The sequence below is a fragment of the Rhinichthys klamathensis genome, unplaced genomic scaffold (genome assembly GCF_029890125.1).
Source record: "Rhinichthys klamathensis goyatoka isolate OS25496 unplaced genomic scaffold, OSU_Roscu_1.1 h1tg000036l_1, whole genome shotgun sequence".
NCBI classification, from domain to species: Eukaryota; Metazoa; Chordata; class Actinopteri; order Cypriniformes; family Leuciscidae; genus Rhinichthys; species Rhinichthys klamathensis.
Genome location: NW_026606584.1, coordinates 1,508,336 through 1,527,967, shown reverse-complemented (window position 1 = coordinate 1,527,967; position 19,632 = coordinate 1,508,336). Strand labels below are relative to the sequence as shown.

Genomic DNA, 19,632 nt, shown 5'->3' with positions numbered 1-19,632 from the left:
TCTATTCGACTAGTACAAGTATAAAAAATATCCCATATTTTAACTAACATATGTCCTGTAGTTTGACAGGCTGATATGAGTTATCATCACCAACACAAGGGTCTACTAACGTTACATTAACGTTAGCTGCTACAGTTTACAAACCACCTTTTGAAAATGTTTTTATTTAAAGATGATTTTAATCATTAAATTACACAGACATAACAAATAATGTGGCATTTCAAACCAGCTAGCATGCGGCTAACGCAAACAAATGGTTATCACCAGGCAGCAGCACAAACTCACCCTTCTCATCGGATCCCATTGAGGAGATTTTACGCTTAAAGGCAAGAAGATGTTAATACACAGCACATCGGCACTGACTAAACAGCTTCAGGTGATCAAAATAATTATACAAGATGATGTTTGAAATAAAAATAGAACAGCAACAGCGGTTTAAAACCTTACCGCGCTCTAATTGGCTGAGACTCCAGTGACGTATGCGGATTGCCGGTGTTACAATATATTCGGTTCCTGAGATATTTGGTTCCAGTGGGTGGTCTTTTTTGGGCTTCAAAATCTGTTACTATTCACTCCCATTATAAAGCTTGGAAGAGCCAGGATATTTTTTTAAATAACCCCGATTGTGTTTGGATGAAAGAAGAAAGTTATATACAGGGTGAGTACGTTATGGGATAATTTTCCTTTTTGGGTGAACTAACCCTTTAATGATCCATAGTGGTGTGCACTGTAAAAAAAAACTTTAACTCATCAAAATATGTTAAGCAAAACACAAGAGGTGTTTTTCCTCATTTTACAATGATAAACAAAGGCATGTTGCACAATTTCTGATCTTCAACATTGTAAGGGGGATTGCCAAACTGTTTTTGTCAGCCAAACCAAAGCCCATCTACAGAAAGCCTGGCCACTCCCTATTAAGTCCTATTGTACCGAATTTTGGTTCCACCAGAGTTCCACTGTGATCGTTCCACTGTGATCGGGCGATCGTTCGAGTGCAAAATGAATGGGAGTCTATGGAACTAGACGGCTAAATTTGTCTCTTTCACCCGATTGCCGTTGAGAAATCTCAGATTTGATAGGTTTTACAAGTTCAACATGGGTTATAGGTTGAAAGTTGAATGAACGAGTACTTATGTCCTTTCGATTTCTTACAGGTTGAGTTGTTGTTGCCCATAACATGCTAGCATTCTGCTAATGGATGCTGATTGGTCAGTGAAGGACTGATTACGACCAGAGACACCGCTTGATGGCATCGTGGCATCCAAAGCGGGACCAATGTTAAGGCGGACTTAACTCTTCTAGCACATGTATTTACCTGTGTCAGCTGTGTTGTCGATGCCTCGATAGAAAAGAAAGTGCACAGCGCGAAAGCATAGACATAATAAATAGGCAGCCAATAGGGCGGCAATACGCTGATTGCACGCAGCCGCCATTTTGAAATGGCTCTGGTGGGTAGAAAACCGGAAGTGTCGCCTTTAATCATAGGAGAGTCGCGAATGCGATGGCATATTGTTGTGTTTAATGTAGAAATTAGTTATTCTAAAAATGTACATACATTTCTTTCATACTTTAGACTATACAGTGAAATTCATTTATAAATAAAATTATTTTTTTATAGCTATATAATTCAGAACGTAAAACAAGAAGCAAGAAGTGTAAATCGCGGCAGCAGATTCAGGTTGGTAGTCCAAGGCATTGTTGTTTATCTGTACTTCCGGGGTTCTTCCCACCGGAGCCTCGCTTTCGATTTCAAAATGGCGGCTGCGTGAAATCAGCGTATTGTGGAAAAAGCGTTTTCTGTGATTGACCCCGATTTTAGCAATAGCAAATATAACTGATAGATCCTTTATCTATGGTAATACGATATGGTACAACTACGGTGCAATGCAAATAGTAAATATAAGATAAAGTGAGAAGTAATAGTAAATAGTTTAGTCAATAAAATAAATAAAGAGTATACAGCAAATAAAATAGTAATGAAAAGGCTATATAAAATACAGGCTATATAAAATAAAATGACACAACCCTATCTATTTTTGTTAAATTTCAGTTTTATTGATCAGTAATAGCCATTATAACGGTATAAGTAGCCTAAAAGGTATAAGAAGTTATACAAGACAATATATAAAGTAAACGATTCAGACAAACATACAGCAGGATACAACGTTAAAATAGCCTAAATATTAAGTTATGAAACTTCACTTTGCCCTCAGCCAAAACGATTTGCCAGGGAACAAATGATAGATTAATGAGACCAAAGATCGAATTATATCTCATGTTTAACCAGACTAGAGACATCAGAGCCAGCGGCAAACGTCAGAAGCACTAGCCGAGGTAAGGCTGTTCTCGGCGGGGTAAGTTACATGAGCGCTGAGCGCCCGGTGATCGCCTGAATCTCACTTCTCCGAAAACGCAGAGCCGGACAGTAACGGAGTACATTTACTTGAGTACAGTACTTGAGTACAATTTTGAGGGATCTGTACTTTACTCGAGTATCATTTTTGGGGCTTACTCATGACTTTACTCAAGTACATTTGAGAGGCAAATATTGTACTCTTTACTCCACTACATTTCTATCCATAACCGGGAGTACCCGTTACTTCTAAAAAAAAATTAAAAAAAAAAGGAAAAAAGAAAAATCTCGGAAACCCTCAATTTGTTGTTTCCCTCTCAAACGTGATTGGATTGTGTAGGCGCCACTGATTGGGACAGCCTATCAGCAAATCACCTTCACCTTCAGCTCTGAACTGACGCCAAAGTAAACTCCATGGTCAGATTTAGATAAGAGACGAAACCATGGACGAAACAGGTTCAAATGTGGGGGCAAAAAATCCATTAAAACTCTAGCAGAGGTTTGTCAGAGCGTTGCCATTGTGCATTGCCTTGTGGGCAAGTGAGAAATGTTAAATAAAGCAACATGATAAAAAGATGAAAATGACTTGAATTAACTTTCAATTCCTTTTAGATTATCAAAGGTATTAACATTAACATTTTTCCTAACTCCATGTAGGACGTTTCTGTACATAAATGTAAGCACGGTTCACGCACCTACCCCGAAGTGATAAAATAAAATTCTGTATCAAATTTATAGGCAAAGACAAGTAGTTTGTTTAGGCATGGTTTGTAGGGAATTACAAACCTGCACACATATATTCGAACACACATAACTATAGAATCAGTTCTTAATGCGCATGTGAACGCCGTCAGCGTTTATCACAGGTTCAGTTTAAAGTCTGTTTAGAGAGAACGGCGTCGTCTTAGCGGCCCCTAATTTAATAACAAATGATCATTTCGACGGAAGTGAATCAATCAAAACTAACTTTAGCTGGAAAATAACATTATTCAAGAATCGCTATAAAGCCAAAACAATCTCTGTTACCTTAAATTATGTTTATCTCTGTAAAGCCGCTTTGAAACAATCTACATTGTTAAAAGCGCTATATAAATGAAGATGACTTGACTTGACACTGTGGCAGTAGTAATGCAATATTTAGAAAATTTACTCTTGTGCTCTTGATACTCAAGTACTTTTAAAAACAAGTACTTCAGTACTTTTACTTAAGTAGACATCTGACTGTAGTACTGTTACTTGTACTTGAGTAAAATTTAGCAAGGAGTATCTGTACTTTTACTCAAGTAACAAAGCTGTGTACTCTGTCCGCCTCTGCGAAAACGTCAGATCAAATTTTTAAATAGGCGCTATCTTTATAAATAAACCACAGATTTGAGCTTTAAACAACTACATTGTCGACTGAAAAACTATTAAAACTACATTTTGTGACATAACAGTAGTATTTTTAAATTTTGCGGCCATCCTCTGAACGTTACTATTACTAATTACATCATGACTACAACCAGAAACAAATGTTCAGTCTTGTTTGTGAAAGGTAATTCCTCGAGACCTGTTTTAAATTGTGTGGCGATTTGTACAGCCCCAAGCAGCACACGAAACAGGCATTTTTCTCAATTCCCGGTATGAGAGGTAGGCTATAGTCCAGTCATTTTATGAAAAAAGGTTGAACAAATTGCAACAGAAGCAAACTCAACTGTTTTTGTATCCTCAATATGTCCTGAGTAAGAAAAAAAAAGCCCCGAAGAATCCCATTAGGGGAAAGTTTAGAAAAAGACCCAAATATATCCCATTCATACGCCTATTCATTCTTTTTCTCACGTGAAAAGGGTAACAATTTTAACCTTTAGATATCATCATGAAAATCACTGAGTTGATTACTTACATCAAGACAAACAAAAAATGTATTACAAGTTTTTTTTAATTGTTTGTTAACATACACAAACGGTGCATAATATAATTACGTATTAGCTAATTTGCATAATTACCCAAACAGATCTAAACATTGGGTATAGCAGGCGAAAATGTTTTTTTGAATCTTGTTGACATATAACAGTAAAAGACTTAATGTTAAGGTCTGAATGGAACCCATTTAGGCTACCCATGAACATTAATACAGGAAGAAGTACTTTAGAAACCAGCCTTTATTAATTATTATTGCAGAGATGGGGTTTGGGCATTGAGTGCATTGTGTACGTAATTAGATTTTTTTGATCCAGACACTTTTTATTTCACCTACCTTTTGTCTTCTGCATTCTCCTTATCCATGTCTCCTGTTCTTCCCTCAGACTCATCCCCCAGAAACAGTCCCACGGCCCCAGCCCCAAACACCATCTCTGCCATAACAATTAATAAAGGCTGGTTTCTAAAGTACTTCTTCCTGCATTAATGCTCATGGGTAGCCTAAATGGGTTCCATTCAGACCTTAATATTAAATAGGTCTTATGATTCAACCTCAATTACCGCCCCTCAAGAACAATTGCAGTGCTTTACAACTATAGGAAGAGTCAAGTTACCTTTATTTATGTAGCGCTTTTTACAATACAGATTGTATCAAAGCAGCTTCACAGTGATAACATGAAAATAATACAACAAAGCTTGTTTCTAGAAGAAAATTGCATCATCGTCCACATTAAGTAGGGCAGATCAATAATAATAATATAGTTGAATTTTAAATGTCCCCAACTAAGCAAGCCAAAAGCCAAGGCAACAGTGGCAAGGAACCAAAACTCAGGTGACAGAATGGAGAAACAAACCTTGGGAGAACCCAGGCTCAGTCGGGGGCCAGTTCTCCTCTGGCCAACGAGTGAACAGTGTATGATTATGATCCAGGCAGCAATACAGCAGGGTACCCCCAGGATCCTCCAACTTAAATTCAAGGCTTTTTAAGACCTTTTTAATACCATTTCAAATGAAATTCAATGCCAACTTCGTACCCATTCCGACAGAAGTATGAGGGGAAAATGTCAAATCTGTATACATTTTAAACCCTAGAAACTAATTATGTACAAGGAGGCTACTTGAATTAAATAAAACATTTTACTTAAATTATCAGTCATATTTAATACATACGCAACAGCATTGTAGCGCGCACGTGTATGTAGGCCAGTGTTAATTTTGGCAGCCATTTTTGATTTACGGAAATGCTTATTGGTCTTAATCACATTTGAGTCATCCTGTTTTTTATAGTTGTAGTTGACGAAAAGTCTTTGCATTTTTGGTCAACTTTTAGTCAAACTGCAGTTACTTTACTTTTGGTAGTTATTTTATAGCCATGTAGTCTTTAGACAGAAAATGTAATAATAATTATTCTCTCTAGGCCAATTCAATTAAGCTTATGAGAAATTATTGACATTGCACTCTTTAGCAGTAGCACTTGTGCAGTTAATTTGGTTCTCCAATGTTTTAGAGTGCCGTACCCCCTGGTGCAGTCACACCTTTTCTATTATGGGACAAGATTTGCCCCCTTTAATATATTTTTCCATTTCATTTTTTACCTTTGTAATACCTTAAAAAGAAAAAAAGAAATAATGCTTTAAATAAAACAATGTTCATTAAATTTGCAATGTTAAAAAACATTAAAATCGCCAGTAGGTGGCAGTACCTCACTATCTTTATGAGTGAGTCTTTGAGTCATTCATTCATTGAATCTCACGATTCGTTCAAAGCCACATATTTCGTTGCAAAACAGAGCAAGCCTGACCATGCTGTTTTAAATGTAGTACATCACTTAATGTTACCCTTTTTTCTTTTCTTTTTTACTGTTGTATAAAATCAATGTCACGTTTGAAATCGTGTGGATATTCGGGAAACATTGCATTCTTGCTCTTATGAAAACTGGTGGATATCAGCCTGCATTTTGATCGCAGATTTAATCTTACAAACAGCGCAAGCGGCTCGTGACAGAACACAGACCGACTGAATGACACTTGAATTTAAGTAGAAAATCTTAAATAAAGATCGCTGAACTCCAGCTTGTCTGTGTTTTCAGATCATCTGCGCTTCTTCAGCAGTGTAGAGAGAACGCGCGCGCATGGTTGCCAGATACTATTGAAAAGACCGGGTAGAAAATATGTTCTTTTAACAGAAAAGCTCTTATTTGGGGTTTAAATTCTGTCATTTGTGGCCACAGCGGATTAAACTAGGCTATCTTGTTCTGTACCTCACTTGCCTAGTAACCATAGTAACGGTGCGCACGCTTTCGCTTTTTCTGCTATGACGTGGAGCGCGAGGTGCACTCACGTGCAAAATATGAAAAGACAATGCAGAAGAGCAGAGCGCATGTGGCGGAAGACAAAACTTGTAGTCCATCATAACATCTACAAAGACAGCATCCATGCTTTTAATATTGAACTAGGCAAAGCTAGACAGACCTTCTTCTCGAATATTATAAACAGAAACTTAAACAACACACGCACACTTTTTGCTACTATAGAGAGATTGACAAACCCCCCCAAGCCAGATTCCCAGTGAAATGCTCTCAGACAGCAAGTGCAGTGAGTTTGCTTCTTTCTTCTCTGAGAAAATCAATAATATCAGAAAGGTGATCAGCTCATCCTTGAGTTGCGCTGGGGTCAGACAGATCAGACCACTACCTGAGAAAGTAGTTACTTTGTCTGTTTTCGAAGAAATTGAAGGCACAATTTTGGAAGAAACCGTACAGCACCTTAAAACATCAACCTGCGCCCTTGACGCACTTCCCACATCTTTCTTCAAAAGTGTGTTAAACAGCTTAGAAGCAGATCTCCTAGTGGTAAATGCCTCACTTCTCTCTGGTAGTTTTCCAAACTCCCTGAAAACTGCAGTTGTCAAGCCCCTCCTGAAAAAGAGCAATCTGGATAAGACCATCTTGAGCAATAGACCGATCTCAAATCTTCCTTTCATAGGCAAGATCATTGAAAAAGTTGTCTTCAATCAGCTGAACAAATTCTTAAGCTCAAATGGATACTTTGACAATTTTCAATCTGGTTTCCGATCGCTTCACAGCACAGAGACAGCGCTCATAAAGATAATAAACGATATTCGCTTAAATACTGATACAGGCAAATTATCAGTGCTGGTACTACTCGACCTCAGTGCTGCATTTGACACTGTTGATCACGACATACTTCTTGACAGGCTGGAAAACTGGGTGGGGCTTTCTGGGATAGTACTAAAATGGTTCAGGTCATACTTAGAAGGGAGAGGTTATTATGTGAGTATAGGAGACCATAAGTCTGAGTGGACATCCATGACTTGCGGAGTCACTCAAGGCTCAATTCTTGCACCACTCCTGTTCAACCTGTATATGCTCCCAATGAGCCAAATAATGAGAAAGAACAAAATTGCTTACCACAGCTATGCAGACGACACACAGCTCTACTTAGCCCTATCGCCTAACGACTACAGCCCCATTGACTCCCTGTGCCAATGCATTGATGAAGTCAACGGTTGGATGTGCCAAAACTTTCTTCAGTTAAACAAAGACAAAACTGAAGTCATTGCGTTTGGAAACAAAGATGAAGTTCTCAAGGTGAATGCATACCTTGACGCTAGGGGTCTAACAACTAAAAATCAAGTCAGGAATCTTGGTGTGTCTCTAGAGTCAGACCTTAGTTTCAATAGTCATGTCAAAACAATAACTAAATCAGCATACTATCATTTGAAAAATATTGCAAGAATTAGATGCTTTGTTTCCAATCAAGACTTAGAGAAACTTGTGCATGCTTTTATCACCAGCAGGGTGGATTATTGTAATGGACTCCTCACTGGCCTTCCTAAAAAGACCATAAGACAGTTGCAGCTCATACAGAACGCTGCTGCCAGGATTCTGAGCAGAACCAGAAAATATGAACATATCACACCAGTCCTCAGGTCTTTACACTGGCTCCCAGTTACATTTAGGATTGATTTTAAAGTATTATTACTGGTATATAAATCATTCAATGGGCTAGGACCTCAATATATTGCAGATATGCTCACTGAATATAAACCTAACAGATCACTCAGATCATTAGGATCACATCAGCTAGAAATACCAAGGGTTCGCTCTAAGCATGGAGAGTCTGCTTTTAGCTATTATGCCAGCCGCAGCTGGAACCAGCTTCCAGAGGAGATCAGATGTGCTCCTACAGTAGTCACTTTCAAATCCAGACTCAAAACACATCTGTTTAGCTATGCATTTACTGAATGAGCACTGTGCCACTGTCCGTCCGACTGTTTTTACTGTACTGGTTTTGTCTTTGTTTGTTTTCTAATTTCTAATTGATTTATTTTTATAATCTCTGGAAGAGATTTTGAAGGAGAGCGGGAGAGTCTTTACTCCGATGAGGCGAGTGAAGGAGTAAGTTATACTGCTGTATAAAAAGTCGCTGAGAGCGTCGTTAAGGGTAACGGCAGCAGACAGCGCACACGAAGCGTGCTCTGTGGGGGCCCCGCTGGGCATTACTGGTGTAGCACCACCCCAGCAGAGTACGTCCCTGGGCTAGAGGTCCAGTGGCACCGTAAACCGGCTCAATCTCTTCCATCTCAGATAGGGGTGGACCAGTACTACTTTATTTGATTTTTTATTCTAAACTGTTTTAATTATTCTTATTTGTTTTGATTGTTTTAATTTCTTCTATGTAAAGCACTTTGAATTGCCATTGTGTAGGAAATGTGCTATGTAAATAAACTTGCCTTGCCTTGCCTTGCAATAGTAAAGAATAGTACACGCTTTAAGGTCTGTTTACACAACATTATTTTCAACTGAAAACTTTTCATGCGTTTTGGCCGTTCATTTAAACACAAAAATGCCATTTTGGGGGTCTGACAATGCAAGCTTTTGAAAACAAGTTTCAAAGTGCAAGGTTTTGAAAGCGATGCCTTTACTATCTGCATGTAAACAACATAAACGTAAATTTGTGAAAATGGTACGTCATTCCAACCTGGACACTAAATGTGTCTCTATAGCACGCATTGTGTCTATCGTGCAATTTATACGTGAAAAGGAGTTTTTACGTGCAAATGATAAACATGGGTAGGTTTAGGGTAGGTTTAGTAGTGGTGTGGGGCACGTGTGTATTATACGTTTGGTTAGGATTAGTGGTGTGGTGTGTGTGTGTATTATACGCAATAAAGTGCATATCATATGCACGTAAAAAACATTTTCGCGTATAAATTGCACGATAAACACAATCCGTGCTATAGACCCCTTTTGCGCCGACGTCACAATTACGTCACGGCGTTAGCTGGAGGCAAAACAAAGGGAAAACTGGAGGCAGCCAATACAAATCAGCAGAGATGGAAATGAACTTTTTTGTCCACCGGCCACTGTGGCTGGTGGATTTCAAAATCTACCAGCCACTCAATGTTTTTACCAGCCACTTTCTTGCTTTTTAACCGACAATGTGTAACTGCATGTGAAAATTAATACTACAAGAATACTTAAGCAGTTTATTTAATCTCAAGTCTCAATGAAATACTGACATTTTCTCTTTCTCTCACCCTCGGCCTCATCCACCTAATCTGTCATTAATTTTTGTTTTGATGATAAATTGAGCCAGCCTCCAAAAGTAAATACCCTGTCCTGTGATTTTCTCTCTCTCACACAACACTCTCCAGACACGAACTGGACTAAAGTATGTTGGTTACCTTTACATTAGAATAATATTTCATATAATCTAGATATGGAATGGAATAAATAGCATTCAATACAAAATGAATGTGTCACATATATTGAAATCAAGTTCCCTTTCGTAGTCACTCGGAGAATGGGGGTTTCGCCAGAAAGCCTATCATCTTCGAGTATTAAAAAACGGAATTTGCATAATGTATCTCCGCCTCACCGCGTGAGTATTTAAGGAGAGACACCTGCAACAGCAGATCATGTTTTCGCTTCGGAGCCAAGAGCATCTCTTCACTCCACAAGCCAAATCCTGAGTTTTCTCAGTGACTACATCTCTTCGAGACGAGCGAACTCTCCGGTGTTGGTGTGACGGCGGTATCCAGCGAGTTTCACATTGCCTGCGAGCTGAGCAGTGGTCTGCCAGTCTGTGTGTTCTCCCTGGTCGCTTCAACATCCGCGGAGTTTTTGCTCTCACTAAAGAGCTGCACGCGGCACGTCTTTTTAAAGACGCGTCTTTCTAAAGACGATCTGCCCGTGTTTTTGGGTGACGATCTGCCCCTCATCCACACCCCGATCTATTTTTCTCCATGTGAGATAATACTTCGGCTGGTGGCCAGGGTGACCTAAGACGGCAGGTTTGGAACTAAACCGACGAAAAATTCCTCGGTCCACACCCCGTCTTTCACATTGCAACCTGCGTGGTCCCAGGTGAGTTCGCCGGCCCGCCCGCGGGCCCGCGGTCTCATTCGGTCCCCCGGCTGATGAAATCATGTATCACCGCATCACAAGGTGAGCTGGAGTCCTCTAGAGATGATGGCTCGTCTGTGCTGCCGTCCTCGGATGTGCTAGCATAACGAGTTTGATCCAGAGTGCACAGCTATGCTTCCCGGGTGATTGGTTTTTGGGGGTGGCGAACCCAAATCCTTTTTACCCGGACGTGCATGAAGAGATCATGAGATCGTGGAAGTCTCCTTGACTTTTCGCGACTGCTCAGTGGCCTCTTCCGCCTTCTCTGCCCTTGTAGAGGCCGCGGCCTAGGGTGCACTGGGGTTCCCCCTGTGGAGTGTTCTGTGGCAACACTTATGTGTCCCCACAGCGCCTCCACCTGGCGTGGCGACTCTTAGGCACCCCTCCAATGCCTGTAGGTTCTTGTCTACTCCGGTGGCGGGGACCTATAGAGCTGCGGGGCAGGCTGCCACCTCACTGCGTGTTATTGCCATCCTCCTGGGTGTTCAATGACATGCACGAGGGTAGGGCTGATTCAGGGCTCATCCTTGAGCTGCCTGCCGTCACCGACCTTGCTCTCCGAGCGACGTAGGTGACCGCACGCTCCCTGAGTCAGGTGATGTCCACATAGGTGGTCAGACACCTCTGGCTAACCTGGTTGATGTGCGCGAGGCTGTGTGATTTCGTTTCCTCAACTCCCCCATATCCCAGGCTGGCCTCTTCGGCGGCGCGGTCGAGGACTCTGCCCAACAGTTCTCGGCCGCCCAGAAGTGGACTGTGGCTATTTTGTCTGACCCCGCAGCTTTGCTGCCTCCAGCTGCCGGCTCAGACGCCTCAGTCCGCTTGCTGCCGAATGCGCCCTCCTGCGACTTCCGCCCCCTCCCGCCCGGCCCCCAGCAGCACCGGGCCGCGCCGTGGAGGTGGTCGCAGGAAGGCGCCCCTGCCCGTACCGGTCCCGCAGCCCCGCCAAGGCCAGGCTTGCGGCGCTCCCGTTACGGGCAGCTCAGATGTGGGTTGCAGTTCTTCAGGGAGTGGTTGCAGGGCCACTCCTTCCCCCGGTGGAGGGCTGGGGGAGAATCTTTTCTAAACCAAAGAGCTGCATCCCATCTCTGAGCCCTCAGAGGGCCGGACGACAGTGCGCGACGCTCCCGGGCCTTGCCGCTCTCGTCCCCCTCTGTCTCTGAGGGCGAGGATGACAGTGCGTGCCGTCCCCGGACCACACCACTCTCATCCCCCTCTATCGCCAGACCCCTGGCAGAGCAGACCCCCGTGGAACGCTGGTCCTTCCCTGGTCTCCTCTGTCAGGGCGCGGAGCTTGGCTGTGCACACGCTCAGGGCCGCTATGCCACCCTTGCCTGCGCCGGTCACTCCGCTTCGCTGCCCCTCCGGGGGGACGTCTGTGGCTCGGATGATTCCGCTGGATCAGTTTTTGGGGGCTTGGTTAGAGCTCCCCAATCTGTCCCGTTGGGTCGCCCGAACTATCAGGCTCGGCTATGCGATTCAGTTCGCACGGTCTCCTCCCCGCTTCAGGGGAGTCCGCTTACTATGGTCGGTGGCAATGCCCCGGTCATGAGAGCGGAGGTTGCTACCCTGCTGGCGAAGGGTGCAATCGAGGCTGTCCCTCCAGCCGAGATGAGGTCAGGGTTCTACAGCCCCTACTTCATTGTCCCCAAGAAAACCGGTGGGTTACGGCGAATCCTGGACTTGCGCGTTTTGAACCGCTCCCTTCACAGGCTGCCGTTCAAGATGCTCACGGCCAAACGCATTTTCGAATGCGTGCGGCCACAGGATTGGTTTGCAGCGATAGACCTGAAGGACGCCTACTTTCATGTCTCCATTTTACCTCGACACAGACCGTTTCTTCGGTTTGCTTTCAAGGGACAGGCATACCAGTACGCGGTTCTCCCATTCGGGTTGGCTCTGTCTCCTCGCGTCTTTACGAAGGTCGTCGAGGCAGCCCTTGTTCCCCTACGCGAACACGGGGTTCGCATCCTGAATTATCTCGACGACTGGCTAATATTAGCTCACTCTCGAGATCAGGTTTGCGAACACAGAGACCTTGTGCTCCCGCACCTAGCCCGTCTGGGCCTTCGGGTCAACTGGGAGAAGAGCAAACTTTGCCCCGTGCAGAGGATCTCTTTTCTCGGTATGGAGATAGACTCGGTAGCCATGTCCGCGCAGCTTACGAGCGAGCGCGCACACTCACTGCTGACTTGTCTTCGACAGTTCGAGGGCAAGAGTGCGGTCCCACTGAAACTTTTTCAGAGGCTCCTGGGGCATATGGCATCCGCAGCCGCGGTAACGCCACTCGGATTGCTTCATATGAGACCGCTTCAGCTGTGGCTTCGCGATCGGGTCCCGAGGTGGGCATGGCATCGCTATTGAGTTCCAATAACTCCAACCTGCCGTCAGTCCTTCACCCCGTGGCGGAACCTCAGCTTTCTACGGGCCGGAGTTCCCCTAGAACGAGTTTCCAGGCATGTTGTGGTCTCCACAGATGCCTCTGCCACGGGCTGGGGCGCCATGTGCAATGGACATGCAGCCGCGGGCTCCTGGACAGGACCCCAGCGCCTCATGCATGTCAATTGCCTCGAGTTGCTGGCAGTACGCCTTGCCCTGCACCGCTTCCACGCGTTGCTCCTGGGTCAACACGTACTTGTCCGCTCGGACAATACCGCGACTGTAGCGTACACCAACCGTCAGGGTGGTCTACGCTCTCGCCGTATGTCGCAACTCGCACGCCACCTCCTCTTATGGAGTCAGAAGCACCTGAGGTCCCTTCGTGCTATTTACATTCCAGGAGTGCGGAACCTTGCAGCCGACGAGCTGTCACGGCTCCGGCCAACCTCTGGCGAATGGCGACTCCATCCCCAGTCGGTCCAGCTGATATGGGACCAGTTCGGGGACGCACAGATAGATCTGTTTGCCTCCCACGACTCATCCCATTGCGCCCTGTATTACTCCCTGACCGAGGGCACGCTCGGCACGGATGCACTGGCGCACAGCTGGCCGCAGGGCCTACGCAAGTATGCGTTTCCCCCAGTGAGCCTTCTCGCACGTACTCTGTGCAAGATCAAGGAGGACGAGGAGCAGGTCATATTGGTCGCCCCATACTGGCCCACCAAGACCTGGTTCTCCGAACTGGTTCTCCTCGCGACAGCACCTCCTTGGCCAATTCCTCTGAGGAAGGACCTCCTTTCTCAGAGACGGGGCACCCTATGGCACCCTCGTCCCGATCTTTGGAGACTCCACGTGTGGCTCCTGGACGGGACGAGGCAGGTTTGAGTACCCTGCCACCAGCGGTGGCGGCTACCATCACTTCCGCTAGAGCATCGTCCACGAGACATGTCTATGCGTTGAAGTGGAACCTCTTCGTTAACTGGTGCTCTTCTCGCCGAGAAGACCCCAGGAGATGCTCGATCAGTGTTGTGCTTTCCTTCCTGCAAGATGGGTTGGAGCGAAGGCTGTCTCCCTCCACCCTGAAGGTGTATGTGGCCGCTATCACCGCATATCACGAAGCAGTTGAAGGTAAGTCTCTTGGAAAACACGACCTGATCATCAGGTTCCTGAGAGGAGCGAGGAGACTGAATCCTCCTCGCCCTCCTCTCGTTCCCTCTTGGGACCTCTCAGTGGTCTTAAGTGCCCTGCAGAGGGCTCCCTTTGAGCCTCTGCAATCAGCTGAGCTTAAGATCCTGTCAATGAAGACAGCGCTCCTGGTTGCGTTGGCCTCCATCAAGAGGGTAGGGGACCTGCACGCATTCTCCGTTGACGAAGCGTGCCTGGAGTTCGGGCCCGGTCACTCTCACGTGATCCTGAGACCCCGGCCTGGATATGTGCCCAAGGTTCCCACCACTCCCTTCCGGGACCAGGTGGTGAACCTGCAAGCGCTGCCCCGGGAGGAGGCAGACCCAGCCTTGGCACTGCTCTGTCCAGTACGCGCACTCCGTGCTTACGTAGACAGGACGCAGTGTTTCAGGACCTCAGACCAGCTCTTTGTCTGTTATGGTGGGAAGCTGAAGGGAAAGGCTCTCTCCAAACAAAGGTTGTCTCACTGGATAGTGGACGCCATTGCTTTGGCATACCAGCAGCAAGGTCGACCATGCCCCCTTGGTGTGACCGCCCACTCCACCCGGAGTGTGGCGTCCTCTTGGGCTTTAGCGCGTGGCGCCTCGCTGACAGACATCTGCAGAGCTGCAGGCTGGGCGACACCTAACACATTCGCCAGATTTTACAATCTCCGAGTGGAGCCAGTCTGTCTTTTTCAAGCTAACACGGGAACCGTTAGGTGTCTTCGCTTGCTCGCCACTCCACTCCACGGACTGGATACGTGCGATATTTCCTCAGGTAGCCTTCCTCTCTGAAGCCCTGAGTTCCTCCAGCACTGTTGACGCTGCCGCCAGTGTCTATTGCCTGTGCGTCGGCTAGGGGCCTCCGTGTGCATGGTTCCTCCTCTGAGTAACCCCCACATGTGTATTTCCACTGTAAGCCTCCTTGAGCATGTGTCTTTCCCTCGGCAAGCCACCTTGCCACTCCTGGAGTTGAAAGTTGCCACCCCACGGGCTGGTCACTCCAGTGTTCCCCCATATGAAGCCCCCTCGGCCATATGTGTATTCTTAAGTCCTCCCTATGGGTAGGCATGCTGCGGCATATCTCCCCTGAGATATGCTTCCCAGTGTACCTTGGTATTCCTGTGTTAAGTAGGACTCCTTCGTCCGTGCCTATATCACGACAGGGAGGTCAGACTTCGCAGGGCACTGGAAGACAGCTGTGAAGGTGGCGTGATTACATGGGGACCCCCATTCTCCGTCATCCGACGTAACTCGGAGTGACTACGAAAGGGAACGTCTCGGTTACGGATGTAACCCTCGTTCCCTGAGTAGGGAACGGAGACGTTACGTCTCCCTGCCACTTCCGCTGTACCGCTGGGTAGACGCCTGAGTTCAGTCTCGGCTCCTCAGCGAAGACATGATCTGCTGTTGCAGGTGTCTCTCCTTAAATACTCACGCGGTGAGGCGGAGATACATTATGCAAATTCCGCAGACCCATGGCATTTCATTGCCATAGGCTCGTTTTTTAATACTCGAAGATGATAGGCTTTCTGGCGAAACCCCCATTCTCCGTCATCCGACGTAACGTCTCCGTTCCCTACTCAGGGAACGAGGGTTACATCCGTAACCGAGACGTTTTAAGTGATCAAATATTTGCTTTGTTGTGCATTAGAACCACACCAGGCATTTAGTCATATTACAAAAAAATGTATTGAAGCGTCCAGATACTTCACCACGTGACAGCAGCTAGGCTCCTGATTGGTTAACGCACCGCGAATTGATGCCAAAGTTATTTTGAGATTTTTCAACTCGGGCGGCAGACGCGAATTCGCGTCAAACGCGTGAATGCACAAAAAGCACTCAATAAAATAATTCGTGCGAAACACACCAGATGCGCGAACGAGGCGTATTCGCGTCTACCGCGCCGCGCTCTACGCCTCATTCGCGCCGGAATTTTTTACGCGCGTAACGCGTCTTTGCATTGACTTAACATTGAAATCACTCGCGCCAGACGCTCTATTCGCGTCTGGTGTGAACACACCATGATTTTTCTCTGCAGACCTCTACGCCTGCGATGTAACGCCACATTTTTTTTGGATTACCCGCCACGGTGGCCGGTAGGTGAAGCGAGTTTACCTGGCACAACACAAAATCACCAGCATTTGGCTGGTGGCGGGTGCTAATTTCCATCCCAGCAAATCAGCACTGATTCACCTACATAATAAGGAGCTTAAAATATTATTATTTTTATAATTAAATGTCATCTTGTTGTATTGTTGGGTGCAAGAATCGACGGAGTACAGGCTCCAATTTGAAATTTTATCGCATAATATTTTCTTAACTATTGTAATTATTTGTGAATCATCTATGATTGTATAGCCTACATTGTTGTGTTTGATTGTGACTAGACGTTTTGAAAAACCTGGTAAGAATGAATAATCAAAAACATACACCCTCAGTTTCTCTTTATGCTTGGTTTCTCTATCAGGTTGGTGTAGAAGTCAGGCCACTCAACCGAGGTAGTGTTAACGTTATCCTGTCAGATCGTCCATCCATTGAGTGAGCGTGTACGGGTCGGCCAATCTGGTAGTTCCGTCCGTTAAAATGAACTTTTGCAAATAACAATCGCGGTCCTGGACAGTGAGTGACCTAACACATTAAGATAAAATCTGATTTTCTCCAGTCGTTGTTAAAAAACAAGCTAACAAAACTTGCAAACTAGCGTTAGTGAAGCGGCCAGGGGGATTGTTATGCCTCCACCTAAGCTCCGCCCACATAAAACGTCACCATGTTTACTAACTGAAAAGGGGTCTATAGAGATGCATTTTCATGAGATCAGGCTGGTCATGCACAAGCATTTAACATGTTCACATGCGTACTTATGGTCACATGTTCATGAGTGTTACGTGTTCACCGGGTTTTTTTTTTACAAAGTGACATCAACTGGCTTGCATAATACTGCCCTTTTAGTGTTTCTAGGGTTTGTTTGTAAACAATGTTGTAGTTGTATTTAACAATATTTTACACGCAGGTTTGGCTGATATGTGTAGTGTATTACTTAGTTTGAAAATGACTTAAATTATCTTTTTAACTGTTAACTGGTTATAATCTTATTTATCGAACAGAAGTTTTTGGTCAAGATAGGTCATTTCTCCTCTTCTGTCACTCACGTCTCCTGTGTCTCCACAAGGATCGATCTTGGCGCCCTCCCTTTACTCGTTGTACATGCTACCATTGGGTTCTATTTTAATAAGACATGGTGTTTCCTTCCATTTTTATGCTGACGACACCCAAATATATATACCTATCAAGAGAAATGATCCGTCTGCATTAATTTCTCTTTTATTATGCTTAGATGAGGTTAAACCTCCGCTTGCTCAAAACTTTTTGTCTATAAATGAAGACAAAACTGAGGTGATAGTTTTCGGCCCCACTGATAATTCTAAGACCTCCAGCATTGATTTGAGGAGCTTATCTGCATTCAGATCTACGCATGTGCGGAATTTGCGTGTGCTTTTAGATGGGCCTTTAAAACTGGACAAACCAATATCTTCGGTAATTGGATCTAGACAAAACATTAGAGATGGCTGTTCATGCTTTTATTTATTCCCATTTAGACTACTGCAACTCATTGTATTGCAGTATTTCCAAGTCACAAATCGCTCGCCTTCAACTGGTCCAAAATGCTGCACAAGATTTATTCGCAAAAGTCGTAAATATGATCACATCACTCCAATTCTAAGAGATCTTCACTGGCTGCCTAACCGGTATAGAAATGATTTTAAGATTCTTTTATTTGTATATAAATGTCTGCATAACCATGCTCCTATCTACTTATCAGAATTGCTGCATTCCTATACCCCTCCCAGAAGCTTAAGATCAAGTGAGCGTAACCTGCTTCTGGTCCCACACTCACGACTCAAACGCAGAGGGGATCGAGCGTTTTCTGTGCTTGGGTCACGGTTATGGAACAACATGCCCTTAGAGATTAGAGTCGCATCTTCCCTGACAAATTTAAGTCTCTTTTTAAAAACGTATTTGTTTTCTCTGGCGTATTGATTTTTTTCTTTTTCTTAAATGTGTATATTATATTATAGTTTTGTGTATTAGAGTGTGTATATTTAGGACATGTATTTAGTTGTCTTGTACAGCACTTTGGTAAGGCTTGTGGCTGTTTTAAATGTGCTTTATAAATTAGTTAAACTTGAAACTACTGATTGTAATAATAGATCTAACTCTGGGCCGATACTATGTAGCTGTCTGGAACTGGTGTGACATCACATTCAGAGATAGTCAGAATACGAAATTCTGCTAAATGTAAAAGCACTCAAACATATCCTTCTTTATGTAAGCAATAAGGTACAAGAGGCTGTGCTGTATGGTGAATAAGTAACGGCTGAAGGGCGTTGTTAGGCTCGAGGCGAAGCGGAGTAACCCCTTCAGCCGTGACGTATTCACCATACAGCACTTGCCTCGAGTACCTTATTGCTTTTATGAAACGGTTACCACACCAATAAAAATATTAAAGTAAAACAAATATGTATTAGTGCAACTTTCATGAAGTAAAATCACTAAAAGCCTTCCTTCCGCTAGAAAAAAAAAAGTCCCTGACCGTGAACAGCAACAACGTTCCAATGTGTAATATGCAGGAAAGCTCAAATAAAAACAACACAGGAACCGCAGTGATGCGCAGTGATAAATAGAACCGTTGGGTGAAGCGGTCATAGCCGTGTTTTATCGTGAATAAAGCACAGCTATTGACCAATCAGAATCAAGGATTGGAACTAACCGTTTTATAATATCAAACAGCGGACAAAATAAGTCATTTTGCGTAATGAAATGAATATAACATGCACATGCTGCTGCTGCTTATCTTTAGCATGTACACTTTAACTTGTGTGGAAATGGGCATGGAATAGCGAAAAAATGGTGACCTAAAAATGGTAAATTAAATTAAGTAAAAAATATTACTTAACATAAATTTAACTGGCATAAATTTGGCTTGACATTGGACATTCGCACATTTAGGGACCGTCTCTAAAGTTACATACGACATTGGTATACACGTTTCTAACTTCAATAGCATTTGAAGAGAACGACTTACAGTCATAAAATCAACTGTAAAGTGTTCATGTAGGTGTCAGGCATAATGTGCAATTTATTAAAATAGATTGAAGTTTGCTATTGAAGTTAGAAACGTTTAGGCCTATAGGACTACCAATGTTACTTTAGAGACGGCCCCTAAATGTGCGAATGTCAAGCCAATTTTACATTTAGTCTTTTAGCAGACACTTTTATCCAAAGCGATTTACAGTTAAACTAACAATATAGGACAACAATATGAAAGTGCTATGACCCTTCCCAGTTTAATCTAATGCAGTACATGTACAATACATACTTCCCCAATAAGGTGCGAGTTTGGT

At 44.2% G+C, this 19,632-nt stretch overlaps 1 protein-coding gene across 1 annotated transcript in view; it reads right to left on the bottom strand.

Annotated features, from left to right (window-relative positions):
• LOC130081174 (centrosomal protein of 95 kDa-like) overlaps positions 1-446 on the bottom strand; it is a 239,192-nt gene extending 238,746 nt beyond the window's left edge. Inside the window, exon 1 of the mRNA XM_056246135.1 lies at positions 286-446. Within this exon, the coding sequence (XP_056102110.1) occupies positions 286-304 (19 nt within the window). The 5' untranslated portion in view covers positions 305-446. The remainder of the gene's footprint in view (positions 1-285) is intronic.
• Positions 447-19,632: the final 19,186 nt, after the last annotated feature.